Raw genomic sequence first — 12,631 nt, 5'->3', positions numbered from 1 at the left:
CCATCACAGGCAAAACCAATACTTTCTTCTTCCTGCCCCAGAAAACCCTTTCAAGAAAAGCTGTGTTTCAAACAGCTGATACCAGAAACTTCTACAATACAGAGAAAAGAAATATTTAAGAGGACTTTTCACTCATTTATAGCAGCGCAAGATACATAACACACACTTGCATGCTTAAATATAATTATGTAAATACTTTTGAAAGGTTACTCATGTAGCCTTTCAAAATCTTGTGCGAACAAGAACAACACACTTCCAACAGAAACATCTATCAACAGCTGTGCCTCAGGATCCTTTGTCAGATCTCTGTATTTCCATATATAAGTCTTCAGAAAAGAAAACATACTCCCACTATTACTGCAACTCTAAAACTACAGTTTCATTGTAGAATTGCCAGTATGTTACACCTGAACAACTGGAAAGAAAATCCAAACATACAACACTGAGACCAAGTACATTTACATCATGTAATAACTCTGAACAGAGACCGAAAAAAAAAGAAAAAAACAAAGCTAAACACATCTTAACCAAAGCATTCTCAGCAACATAATTGTTTTATTATTTCTAATGATAGCTCCAGAAATCAGATTGTATTTCTGTTGGGCTCTGAGTAGTACACACACATTAACTCCTTGATTACAGAATGCAGATATGTTCCTGTTTCCTAGGGGTCAAGTAGAGAAACATTTTGGTTCAATGGAGAGCTGCAAATGTCTAAACAAATAAAAGACTAAATACATTAGACTGAGTACACTTGATCCTTTTAAAGGCAACTGTGATTTAATTTAGATGCTCATGGCCCTTCTCTCTTACCCAAAGGAAATAGGTTACATGCTAATGCTCAAGAAAAGTGTCTTTAACAGAGAAGTCATCTACTTTAAGGAACAAAATTATTTTTATGGGACTACAGAGGCTCTCAGCTACTTGACAGTTCAAGAAATATCGACTACTGTAAGAGTGTCATAGAATGTTATGTGACACATTTTCTTAAGAGCAGTGACAAATATTTATAAAGACCTACTACTAGTAATAGACAGGAAGTCCTCCCAACTGTTCTACATTTGCATGCAAAATTAACTTGCCATCTGATTTCAGTAAAAACCATAAAAATTGAAATCAGACACGTTTCCAAAATATATTCCATTATGAATATAATAAACTTAACAAACACTATGATACATATGAAAAACTTCCCAGCATTTCTACATTAGTCAATTATTTTAAGAAATTAGTGTACCTGAACTTATTAGGAGTTAATAAAATGTAAACTTTAACATCTATGAAAAAGTATTATTGAAAATCACATCAAATACCATTTGGTCATATGATTTACTCTCATCTCTAATATTTATTAAACAAATAATTTCAAGAACTACGAAAGAGGATCCCATGGAACATTCAGTAAGCAGCCTCCTTAAAAGCTTTAGATGTCCTAGTTTTTCTTGATCTTGATAACATCTTCTATACTTATACCTAATTTCTTAATTAACCTATAGTAGAAACTTGCCTTCAAACTAAGGCAGTATTATCTTTCTCATTCAACTATCTTTTCTTTCTAAGATCATTTGACTCATATTCCAGAAACCACTTCCCCTCAGTTTTGAGGACATAGTCAAGTAAAATATATTATTGTTCTGTGGCCAAAATGACAGGCAAGAATTCCTTCTGTCAATTCCCTCTTCTTGGAATGCTCAACAATTTGAAACATTGCAGTACAGTGCCCAGCCCTTCACAAACTTTTTTTCCCCTTTCCATAATATTCATCTTGCCATAACAACAACACTGACATTCACTAGGTACCACTGAGTTGTCTTAGATTAATGCAAAAGCTTCTGGATTGGTTATAAAAGATATTGGAGTTTTCAGAATTACATGGTGATAGGCCATTCTAGTATCTAGGAATTAAACATTAATAGGTGTAATTAAATTAAAACTCAGATACACATCTGTATCATCTTCACTATTTTCTATATCTTCTGGAAGACAAAGGAAAAAAGGTAGACAGAAAGCATTACTTCTCAGGTTTTTCAGATGCTTTCTTGCTGCCATGGCATCAGATGCTTTCAACAACAAACACAAGCAATACTTACTCTGGTACCCTTCCATACCTTGAAGAGACAGGGAAAAAAGTAAAAGAAATCACCAGCAGCCTTGCACAATTCAAAGAAACCACAACATGTGAAGATAAATATTAGTCTTAATAAGCAAGAGTACCTACTTGTCACTGTTGGCTAAATCCCTGAACTCCTTCACTGTCATGGGCTTTTTCTGAATATTGTATTGTGTGAAAAGTCCAGACTGGCCAGTGACCATCTGTTGAATTGGAGCAGGAATCACCAAATCTTCAATATCATCATAATGCTTTCTCGGCTTCCATTCCTTTGGTGGGATAACCTTTATATACAAGAAACAAAACAGAATGGCACAGTTGCAATAACAATTCAAAACATCCTGGAAAAAAAATTGAAGAAACAGTTGAATATGCCCACATGATCAAAGGAACATTTGCGTACCAGCTGTCTCACATTAACTGATACTGTAAGTACGCCTAAACACTGTAAAAACCCATTCAGAACATGCCCAGTATCACCTCAATGCACAGGCAGCAACTCACCAATCTACAGCAACTCTTAGGCAATTGTGCAAAAATACACATTTATAATAACAGAGTTGATAAATTTTTTCCAATCAGAAAGCCTTATAACTGACAAATAGTTTGCAATGCATAACATCATATACATTTAGTGTTAAAAAAATGTATGGATGTTGCATTTGGAGATATAGTTTAGAGGTGAACATGCAGTAAAAAGTTGGGGTCAAGGATCTTAGATGTCTTTTACATACCTAAAGATCCAAAGATATAAAATTTTTGTCCTCAATTAAAATAAAAGTTCCTAAAAAACCTGTCAGCCCACTGTCTAAACATTATTTGGTATAAACAGTATTTATAACTCTTATCTTTTTAATGAAGAATGGAAAAATAGAGCTGTTTTATATTTCCAAATCTGTTCAATTTACTCCCCATAAAACTACAGGGTACAGCTCTATTACAGTAAGCATGTGCACTAATTTAAATACATTAGTTTTATAATTACATTATTTAATCCTCATAATTGAAGATTAAAGCTATGTGCAGATTAACCAGCTGTAAAGTTAATGCATTTATTTCAAACACCACAGAACTACCCACAGTCTATGAAAACTCCTCAGCAGATTCTGAAGTGTTAGCAGAAGAAATTATTAAGAATTTCAAAGAAGCCTGTAGTCATACCAGTATTCTTTAACAGGCTGAGTAATTTTGAACATTTCTTGCACATATTATTTCAGCAGAAACTAAATAACTCTAGATGCATGACTTCTAAAATAGAGCCACAAAAAAATTTTATATAGAAATTTTTTGGCTTGGTTTCATTTTTGAACTTCTACTTGCCCAAAGGCTTAATGACATGTTTTTTGATCCACTCATTACTTTCATTCTTCTACTAAGTTCAAATCAAATTTCCATGAATGGTGGCTTGGAAACTTTTAAAGTATCTTACAACAAAGTAGAACAGCTCTTATAAACATGCAACAAGTGAATGATATTATTTGAATAATTATTTCAAAATTTAGAGGTAGGTGTGAGAGATTGAAATTTTAAGGTTAAAGGCTTAAACATTGTTCTCAAGGACTTCTTCCCCACTATGGTAAAACCATATAAAGAAACTGTGCCCACTTGAGCCCACCCTTCCCTGAATATGCCTGGAAACTTGGACTGTGAGTTTAAGCACCTAAAGAAAGATAAGATATTATACTTCATCTGACATGATTGTTCAATTATCTCTGTTCTAGGGAGAAGTAAGCAAGGCAGAGGGAGAAGAAGGCATCCACAAGAAAGCCAAACCCAGCAGCTGCCCTGAAAATCAGCTCTGGTTAGGTTTTGGGTGGGGGACACCGTAGCCCACAGGCCTATCTGCTGAGGCCAGGTTTGCTCACACTCCGGCGTGGAGAGGAGAAGTTTTGGGGGTGTAGCATAACCTCTGGGCATGAGTGGCATGAGAATGGTGAGTGAACACCCATTCTCCCTTACACTCAACTAGCTCATTTGCAAATCCCCCCCACCCCTGGATGGCCATATCCACAGGGCATTCATGTGAGAGGCAGCTGAGGAGGTGTCATAACCCAGCAAAAACCCCGAAGCACCCCCAGAGTCCTCCCTGAGGGAAAGAGATGCAACAGATCCAGAGTCTGTTGCAAGAGACAGTATCAAATTCACCCCCACCACTGAGGTCAGCTACCTAGGCATTCACACCTGGTCCAAATGTATATTAATCTACTGAATTCTGCAGTTTTTGAGCAACCCTCACCACCAAGAAGACCAGAATAAGGTGGTGAAGATGGAAACCACAGTAGTGATATTTCTACTTAACCTGTCTCTCTGTCACTCTCTTTCTCTCCCCCTTTTCTCTCCCCTCCTTTTCTATTTCTTTCTATCTCTCTCTCATATTTACTGTTAAACAAAATCCATATTTCTGACTTCAGCATATGCTCTTGTTTGCACCTCAATTCAGGCAGAGGTATCTCTCTAATAAAGGGATCACAATGAGGCAGTCCTTAAGCTACACAGCTAGACTGGTTTCTTACAAACATTTTAGGATTCCATCTATACGAGTCCATTAGAAATTTCACTATTTAATCTCTCCACGAAAGTTACAAAATTCTAAAGCAGATAGATCCTAAGATCATTTGCTAGCTTTGGAAAACAATCACAAATAGGCATATTTTAATGTTAATGTATTCAAACAATCATAAGAAATCCAGTCAAGACCATCAGGGCTAAAAGCACACAGCGAAAGACAAACATCAAGCCAAAGGAAATTTATCTAATACTAACATACTTCCATAGCTAATGTTTTTATTTTACACATAAACAGGTGTTTTTATCTAGTTTTCACACAAATGCAACTCCCTCTTTTCCTTCTCAGCGTCCACAGGACTTCTGCTGTACAAAAACTATTTAGCAAGTTTCAGCATTGTTTGCTTTTAGAGAAAAAGAATAATCCAATCATCTTGTGATTCCTACTTATTTCTTTCACAGAACATTTAAATTATACTCACATTAACAAAATATGAAATGTTAGTTTGGAAGCAGAGAAGTCATGCATTCAGAAAATATGCATGGAAATCAAATATGTGCATAGAGATTTCCATTTTCATGATTATTAAGCATGAAGTCAGAGGTTTGGCTCGAATACATGAATACTGAAAAGCAAAATTTGCATTATCTTATTTAGTTCAAGGTCAATGCGCTTTAAGCAATAACAACATTTTTATGAATACGGGTTCAAAATATCCCTTCCAGCTAACTGGAGTATGTTTATTACTGTTATAATTGGAGTGCTGGTTAGAGAAGAGAATTATGGCAGGATTGATACACAAAAAAAAGTTTTAAAAGAAGATAAAAATAAACTTTCTGCCCCAAAGAATTTGCATTTTCTAGGGAAGACAAGGACAAAGACTGAAGATGCTAATATATCATTTTCAAAGCAAAACACAGCTAGCCAGTATAACAGCTGGAAATAATGACTAGGTCTCTGTGGTTTTACCACTGACCTGTCCCACTGAAGACTCTTCATATTTCCTTTAGTAAAAATAGCGACTTCTAAGTCAAGCAAGTTAGATTTATTCAGTGGGAGCAACCTAGATCAAATTCATCAATCACATTGTTGAATGCTCAAATATGAAAAAGGAAAAACCTAAGGCAAGACTTTTCCATTTACATATTTATTTATTTATCAAAGATGCTAAGCATCTAAGCATACTACACTACTAAGCATACTAAGTACGCTCACTACACTATACTAAGCATACCATACTACATTAAGCATATTAGGATAGTGTAGTATCATTTAGAGCAATAAACATACAGTTTTATATAGGGATGTGTTATTATACCAGTCAGTCTCCTGCATGAAGACTGCACGTCAGTACTGATAGCAGAGTGCTATCAACACATACATTTCTGTTAAATCCTCTTTCATATACTGTTATCTCCCATAGATCTGATTCTGAATGGCACTGGCTACTACTCCTATGTAACTATTACTCCCCAACTCATTTGTAAGTCGTTTTTCTTGCACTTGCCAGTATCAATTTTCAGCATAGTGTTCTGAAATTCTCTACTTGCCGGTGTGACTGCAAATCAATTTAACTCTTTTGCTCTTTATCAATGCAGTTTGAATTTTCTAAACACTGCATTCTCTGCTGAAGACAATTAATCTATCAGTGCCCCTTGTTTGTCATTTGTCCTACTGTTTTCAGCCTTTGTCTTCCTTTTTAAGTATAGAATCCTCTGTAACAGTAAGACTAAAATAGATTTTCTGTTCCCTATGCTCATTTCAGACTTTCAAAAGTCTAATGGCAATTTTTTTGCCAATTTGCTCAAGGGATGCCACAGTACATTATCTGCTTTGGCAATGGTTTGATATTATTTGTCTGGTACCTTAATTACTTGTTTCAGACATAGTATTAGAAACTTCAATGGTGGTTGCAGGTTTTTTTAATATTTTATTTCCTATACTCCTTCCTTCAATATTTGCAAGTCTTATAGTCACTTCATCCCCATTTACACACATGCTCTTCTACACAGGTAACAGATCTTCTCCCTTTACACATTCACATTTAACCTAAAGTGCTGGGTATGCCTACCCTGATTGTGCTTTCTGTTTAGAGCTTAAATTACTGTTTCTGCAAAAACATATAATTCTTCTGGTAGTCATTACTTTTCTTGCCTGAGAAAAGTAATACCTGAGACTGTACACCCTGGACTTAAAAAAAAATAAGGTTCCCTGTAAGTCAATTTTCTATTACTATCAAAACTGATTTTTTTCCTGTTATTTTAAAGCTAATACCAAAAACTTAGAAAATGTCCCTTAAACTTTTGCAGCATTAATTATTCACTTGATAAGATTTGTTTTAAAAATACTTAGTTGGTTAACCTTCATTTATAAATTTTTGAGGTATTTTCAAAATATAGTGAAAAAAAGAATATAAAATTCTTAAGATAACCTATAATTTGTTGAGAGTACCTGACCAACTGAAAACAGCAAGAGATGCTTTAAGTGCTGTTCAACCAAGCAAGAAGGTACCACTACAACGAAAGTCACTACTCAAGATTAAAGGACTGCAATGCATCATCCCCATATAGACAAACAAGTTCCAGAACATAGCTGAACATAGGAAAAATTCAGCACATGCCTTCCATTGTTGCCTACTTATCACATTTCTACTTCTTTTGGCAGAGAAAATTTTGAGAATATAACCTATGTACTCTATCAGCTGAAATTAAAAAAAAAACAACCTACAAGGTTTTCAAAGAGTGAGGAGTTCAGTTTTGCTTTGTTACACAGGAAGCAAGAGGCAGGAGCAGGCAGGGGGGAAAACCAAGGATTTCAAGTTTTGTTCCTCTTCACTCAGATTCTAAATGTCTTGACCATGCAACATTAGCTTCAAAACCCAGTGATGTGAGATAGCTGCTCCCACAGAGTACTTAAAATAACTAAGCTGGTAATTCTAGATTTGCACTGGTTTCTGCTCGTTTGAAAAGCGGCAAAACAGACACAGCATAAACAATTATATGATGCATCACTAAATTATGTCAGACTGAACCTCTGACAATCCCTCTCTGATAGGGGAGGAACTCCTGCACTAAGGTCCTGGATGTGCCATTGTTCAAAGAGCAATACAGCCGCAGTTAGTGTGCCTGAAGTTCTCATTAACAAGAACAAGAAAACTATTTCCATTCAAACACTGCCTTACCATCTTTATGTTCGCCATAATGAAGTGGGATTATTTGCTCCAGGAAAGCTTTACACAACCCTAAAACATCAAGTTCAACACCTGGTATATCAGGACTATCATTTATACTATCAGCTCCCTGCTTTGTTCTGATTTGACCAAATATAGTTTGAATCTACTTAGAAAGAGATCCTTTTTTGCTATAGTAAACTTGTTAACAATTTTCAGTCAGAGAAAAAACACTACACAACACCTTCATTAGTCTGCATGAAATATCAGACACTGAAAGGCTCTTTCTTAAAATAGTAAAAATCATTAACTACTCCTTGAAAATAAATTGGAAAAAAAATAAAAAGGTCAAGTTTGTAATCAGCAAAATACAAGTATTGGGAGATCAGGTATTAGGAGCATTTTTCTTCTTTGTTATACATGCTTACCTTTGCAACTCCAGCCCTATGAGCACCTTGTGATTCCATGTGTGCTAAGTATTTGTTGAATTCCCTGAATTCATCCATCGAAGGCCTAAAAGTCATGATTTTGCAGCTTGGGTTTGGAGGACTATTTGAGGTAACAGCAGCCATTCTGGTTCAATTTCAATCTACCTGTTAAAAAAAAATCATACACTGTTGAGAATAATCTGTAAAACCAATTCTGACATTCAACATACATGGTTTCAAACAGAAAAAAAATTATCTACAATTATCTACCCAGGCTAATATAAAAGGCACAAAATAAATGCTTATGTTTTATCCTTACTCCTTTGAGAATATTCAGCCTTTAGCCAGCACAAACACTATTGTAAATGACAAGCACACAGTTCAGTCCATACCTCTGCTTCTACAGCATGTTTCCAAGTTAATCTAGGATCTTCCTGTGTAGATCCATCTGCACATTCTCTGTCTAGAGAGTTACATTACACAGGCATAACCCAGAATAACAAAGCTACATGTTTAATAAAATATCACTATTTCCATTCAGTAAATGGAGAAAAACAATGTACTGTCTAGCAGTAGCCAAATGCCAGAGCACCCATTAGAATAATTTATTCATTTTTTGCTGCAAGATAAGGATTAGGAGGAGAGCAAAGCAGGCTCAAAACTTTAATGGGTATAAAGAAAACTTTATTAACAGACCTAAAGGAAATAATAGTAAGAAATTAGAAAAAACCTTCAGAACACTTCTCCTTCCCCCAACTCTTCTTTCTTTTCCTGCTTACAACATAAAGAGACAAATCTGGTATTTTCAGTCAGTTTACCACTTTTAAAATAATCTTTCTTCAGTTCACTCAGGGAGAGAAGTCTCTCCTGCCATGCCATGGAGACTTTTCCACAAGAAATAGTTCTCTCATGCTTTTAATTTTCATGAATTGCAGCCACCCAGAAATCCACAATCATGAAGTTCTTCCCATGGTTTGGTAGTCTTCCCACAACTACCACCATGGGTCTCCTCAGTTTACTGGGGTGCAGTTTTAAGCATAAGCTGTTCTAGTATAGAACCAAAAGTTCTTTTATCTCAAGGTTTTCTTCTCTCATCCCTGGGGTGAGGTTTCTCATTTCTCTCATATCTCTGTTCAAGCTCCTCATTAGATCACAGCTACTTCAACATCTGCTTGATTCAACACTGGTGCTCCTGCTCATGGCTGTAGTTAGAACGCTACATCCTCCCAAATGCATTCCATGAGTTACAGGGAAAAAAAGTCTGTTTTATCAATTATAATTTCACCATAGCCTTACAAGAGAATTTCAGCCCAAGACTAAGGCATCTCCTCATTCTCCTCCCACGTGGGATTTGACTCCTTCTTCACTGACCTTGGTGACTCCATATTATTTTCTTTACGGGTCTTCACCCTTTCCTTTTTCTCTCACTTGGGAGAAGATTGATGCCTTCAAGTTCAATCTGTGCACTAAAACAGTTAATATCTCGCCCTGGCCTATAGATGGTTATGTGACCTCTGCCAGGCAGCAGCCATTCTGGCGGCATGGCTGTTTCCTGGCCCCTGCCACATTCAATTACAGCTGTGGGGCTGCTTTTCTGCACAGGGCTGCAGAGCCACCTCTGTTCTCAGCTGCATGATTTTCTGCAGTGCCAGAAGGATGGCTGGGCAGCTCATGGCTGGAGCAGAGACTAGCTGGGCTCCACCTGAAGCTGAGCAGAGCGGGCCTGGCCCACCAGTCATGGTTGGAACTCAGCAGTAGTAGCAGAATCTCAGCCGAGCCATGCTGTGGGCCAACCTGGCCATGCGCAGGTGCCAACCAGGCCAGCGCTGCAGCAGAGCAGGGCCCGGCCCAGCCAGGCCGCATGGGCCCCACAGCAAGCAGGGCCCGGCCTGGCCAGCGTCCAGTAACCTGTTCGAAGGCCGGAAGCAAGAGAGTTTTTCCCAGGGCTTGTTCATCTTTAAGTGTGATTTCACAAAGGCATATTGAGCTCTCTTAAGTGGTTTAACGGGGTGTCAATATTCAAAACTAGCCAGCTGATTGGTTCTGCCAGGTCCAAAGGAAGCTCCTAAGGTCCTTACAGGGAATCACTTCCATAGCTGATGAATTTTTTTTTTCCTTAACTAAGAACTAAACTACATTAAACCATGACAACCAATTATTCACTTCCCACTCACACTGCGAATACAGAGGAAGAGCACTTGGATTTTCTAGCTCTCACTATCAGCAGTTTAACAACAGGACTATATTCCTGCTCATTCTTTGAAAACTTCAACAGAGAAAAAAAGCAAGAAAGATATACACATAAAATCAGCATTTCCTCTGATTTCCATTTCTACATTAAGACTGACTAAAAGCAAAAGTTATTTCCATTTCATTTACCAGGATACAGTACTCATGAAAGGACTGAACTTTAGGCAAGTGACAGATAAACATTACCTTCGGATCAGAAGGTGCTGCAATTCCCAAGTATAAATCACCATGTGCCATCTGCCATTCACAAAATTCTTCACCAACCTTACAAAAAACTGCTTTTTTGTAATTTCTTCCGACATGCTCTGATGAGATCTGTGGTTACCTCAACCCTTCATGTCAAACTGGCAATTAAATACCACACAGCTGATCGCATTTCCCCCATTCATAATGAGATTGGAAGGAGAATCAGTGAAAAAGTAAAAATTCACGAGTTAAGAACAGCTTAATTATTAAAACTAAGTAAAAATTACTTTTATTTATTATTATCATAGAGAGAGAGAGATAAAAAAGCCCAGGTGATAGATAATACAAACTGTCATCAGCCACCCTTCTAGGTAACTCATCCATGTTATATCCTGGGCATGCCATTTGGCAGCATTGAACAGCCCTTCAGCTAGTCTGGGTCATCTCCCTCAAGGGTTTTTGTGCATCTCCTTACTGGAAGAATGCAAAACACTGAAAAGTCCCTGATTAAGATTAAGCACTATCTGGCAACAACCAAAACATCAGTGTGTTATCAGCATTATTCTCATACTGAATCCCAAACACAGCCCCTATCAGATAAACACACAAATTAGTATTAATTCTGCCAACTCATACGAGCACACAGTATCACGTCACCGGCATCACCTTTCCCTTTCCCATCACAGATGAAACACACTTCCAAAAGCATAACTTGATTTACCAATTAACTTGCAGTTACTATGTAAACACATGAAATTAAATTATATATATAGAAAGTCAGTGTCAAAAGGAAACCTCTTACCAGCCATTTAATCCTCATTTTCTCTGTGGGTGAAGAGCATAAGAAATCACAGTGCCTGTATTCATTACTATAGTCTTCAAGCTCTCTCTTTTTTGGAATTAATTATTTTAATGTGAAAGGGTAAAAGTTTGAAATATTTCATATATTCCTTATGCAAAAGGGTAATGAGACAAAAAAAAGCGATATCTAAGTGGTTCAGCCATGAGAAAAACTGCAGGATTATTTTTGCCAATGTCTGATTTCAAGCACCAGGCATAACAATTTATGCCATAATAACAAAGTTATCGTTGCATAAATTACCATGATAAAAATTTCTCTTAACCAAAACCTCTCACCAAAATACGCCAGTTTTAATGATAAGCTGCTCTAGAAGCAGTCACATACCAAATTAACTGAATATATCCTGGCGCTTTGACGCAATGAAGAAATTCAGTTAATTTAAGGGTTGGTAATTGAGCTAATAAACTATGATTAACTCACGCTGTCACAATCACACCTCAGCATTCTTGCCTGGCTACCGGACTCTTAAAATCCTGTTTCTGAAGATACTCACAAGATTATTCCCTTTTCTCTCTAAGTACACACTCAAGCATGTAACATATTGCACTGTAAGGAACCTCAATCTGTATCACAAGCAGAATTAATAAATTTCAACTAATTATGAACACATGTGTAGAGTATTAGAAATGCCGAATTTTTGCCCAGCTTCATTGCAGTGTAAAAAAAAACAAATCCTGCCCTTCACAGATATTATTTCTACCATCTTCCATCTATCTTAGGGTCCAGGCCCCTAAACAATGAGCATACAGACCAGACAGCTGTGTTACTTTCAGTAGAAATAAACTTCAATCCATGTTCTTGTGTAACCTTCTTCCTCAGTTAAAAACACCTTCTCATTATCTTACTGAGTAAAGCACAATGTTTGCAAGAACTCCTTAAGAATATTCAACCATATAACATCTTTCAATCAGGCGGCACAAAGATCATAAAGGCCATGAAGAATTTGCTATGCTAGAAGTTCATTAGATGTTTCCACTAATTTTATGGTTTCTTAGTAACTCATCTCTTCTTTATAACTATGATCTATCAGTTGTAACTTCTTAAATCTGTTTTACAATTTCATTATCGCATTTCTTCATTACAAACACCAATCTGAAACAGTAGGCAAGAGGTAAGTACT

General features: G+C 36.7%; 1 protein-coding gene across 13 annotated transcripts in view; it reads right to left on the bottom strand.

The window, feature by feature from the left end:
* The window catches only part of KDM4C (lysine demethylase 4C), a 246,689-nt gene that overhangs the window by 227,243 nt on the left and 6,815 nt on the right, over positions 1-12,631 (bottom strand). For 12 of the 13 annotated variants that reach the window (XR_012578316.1, XR_012578319.1, XR_012578318.1 and 9 more), the window contains 2 exons: positions 8,214-8,378; positions 2,219-2,394 (listed from right to left, as the gene is read on the bottom strand). Coding sequence is in view for 7 of the 13 variants with exons in the window: in XM_074533711.1 (XP_074389812.1) it covers positions 2,219-2,394; positions 8,214-8,357 (320 nt within the window). In the remaining 6 variants the exon portion in view is untranslated. Of the gene's footprint in view, positions 1-2,218; positions 2,395-8,213; positions 8,379-12,631 lie in introns of those variants that run through there. The other variant, XM_074533716.1, reaches the window with a different exon arrangement.

Source organism: Zonotrichia albicollis, chromosome Z, assembly GCF_047830755.1.
Source record: "Zonotrichia albicollis isolate bZonAlb1 chromosome Z, bZonAlb1.hap1, whole genome shotgun sequence".
NCBI classification, from domain to species: Eukaryota; Metazoa; Chordata; class Aves; order Passeriformes; family Passerellidae; genus Zonotrichia; species Zonotrichia albicollis.
Note: the sequence above shows the minus strand (reverse complement) of the source record. Positions and strands in the feature narration are given on the sequence as shown.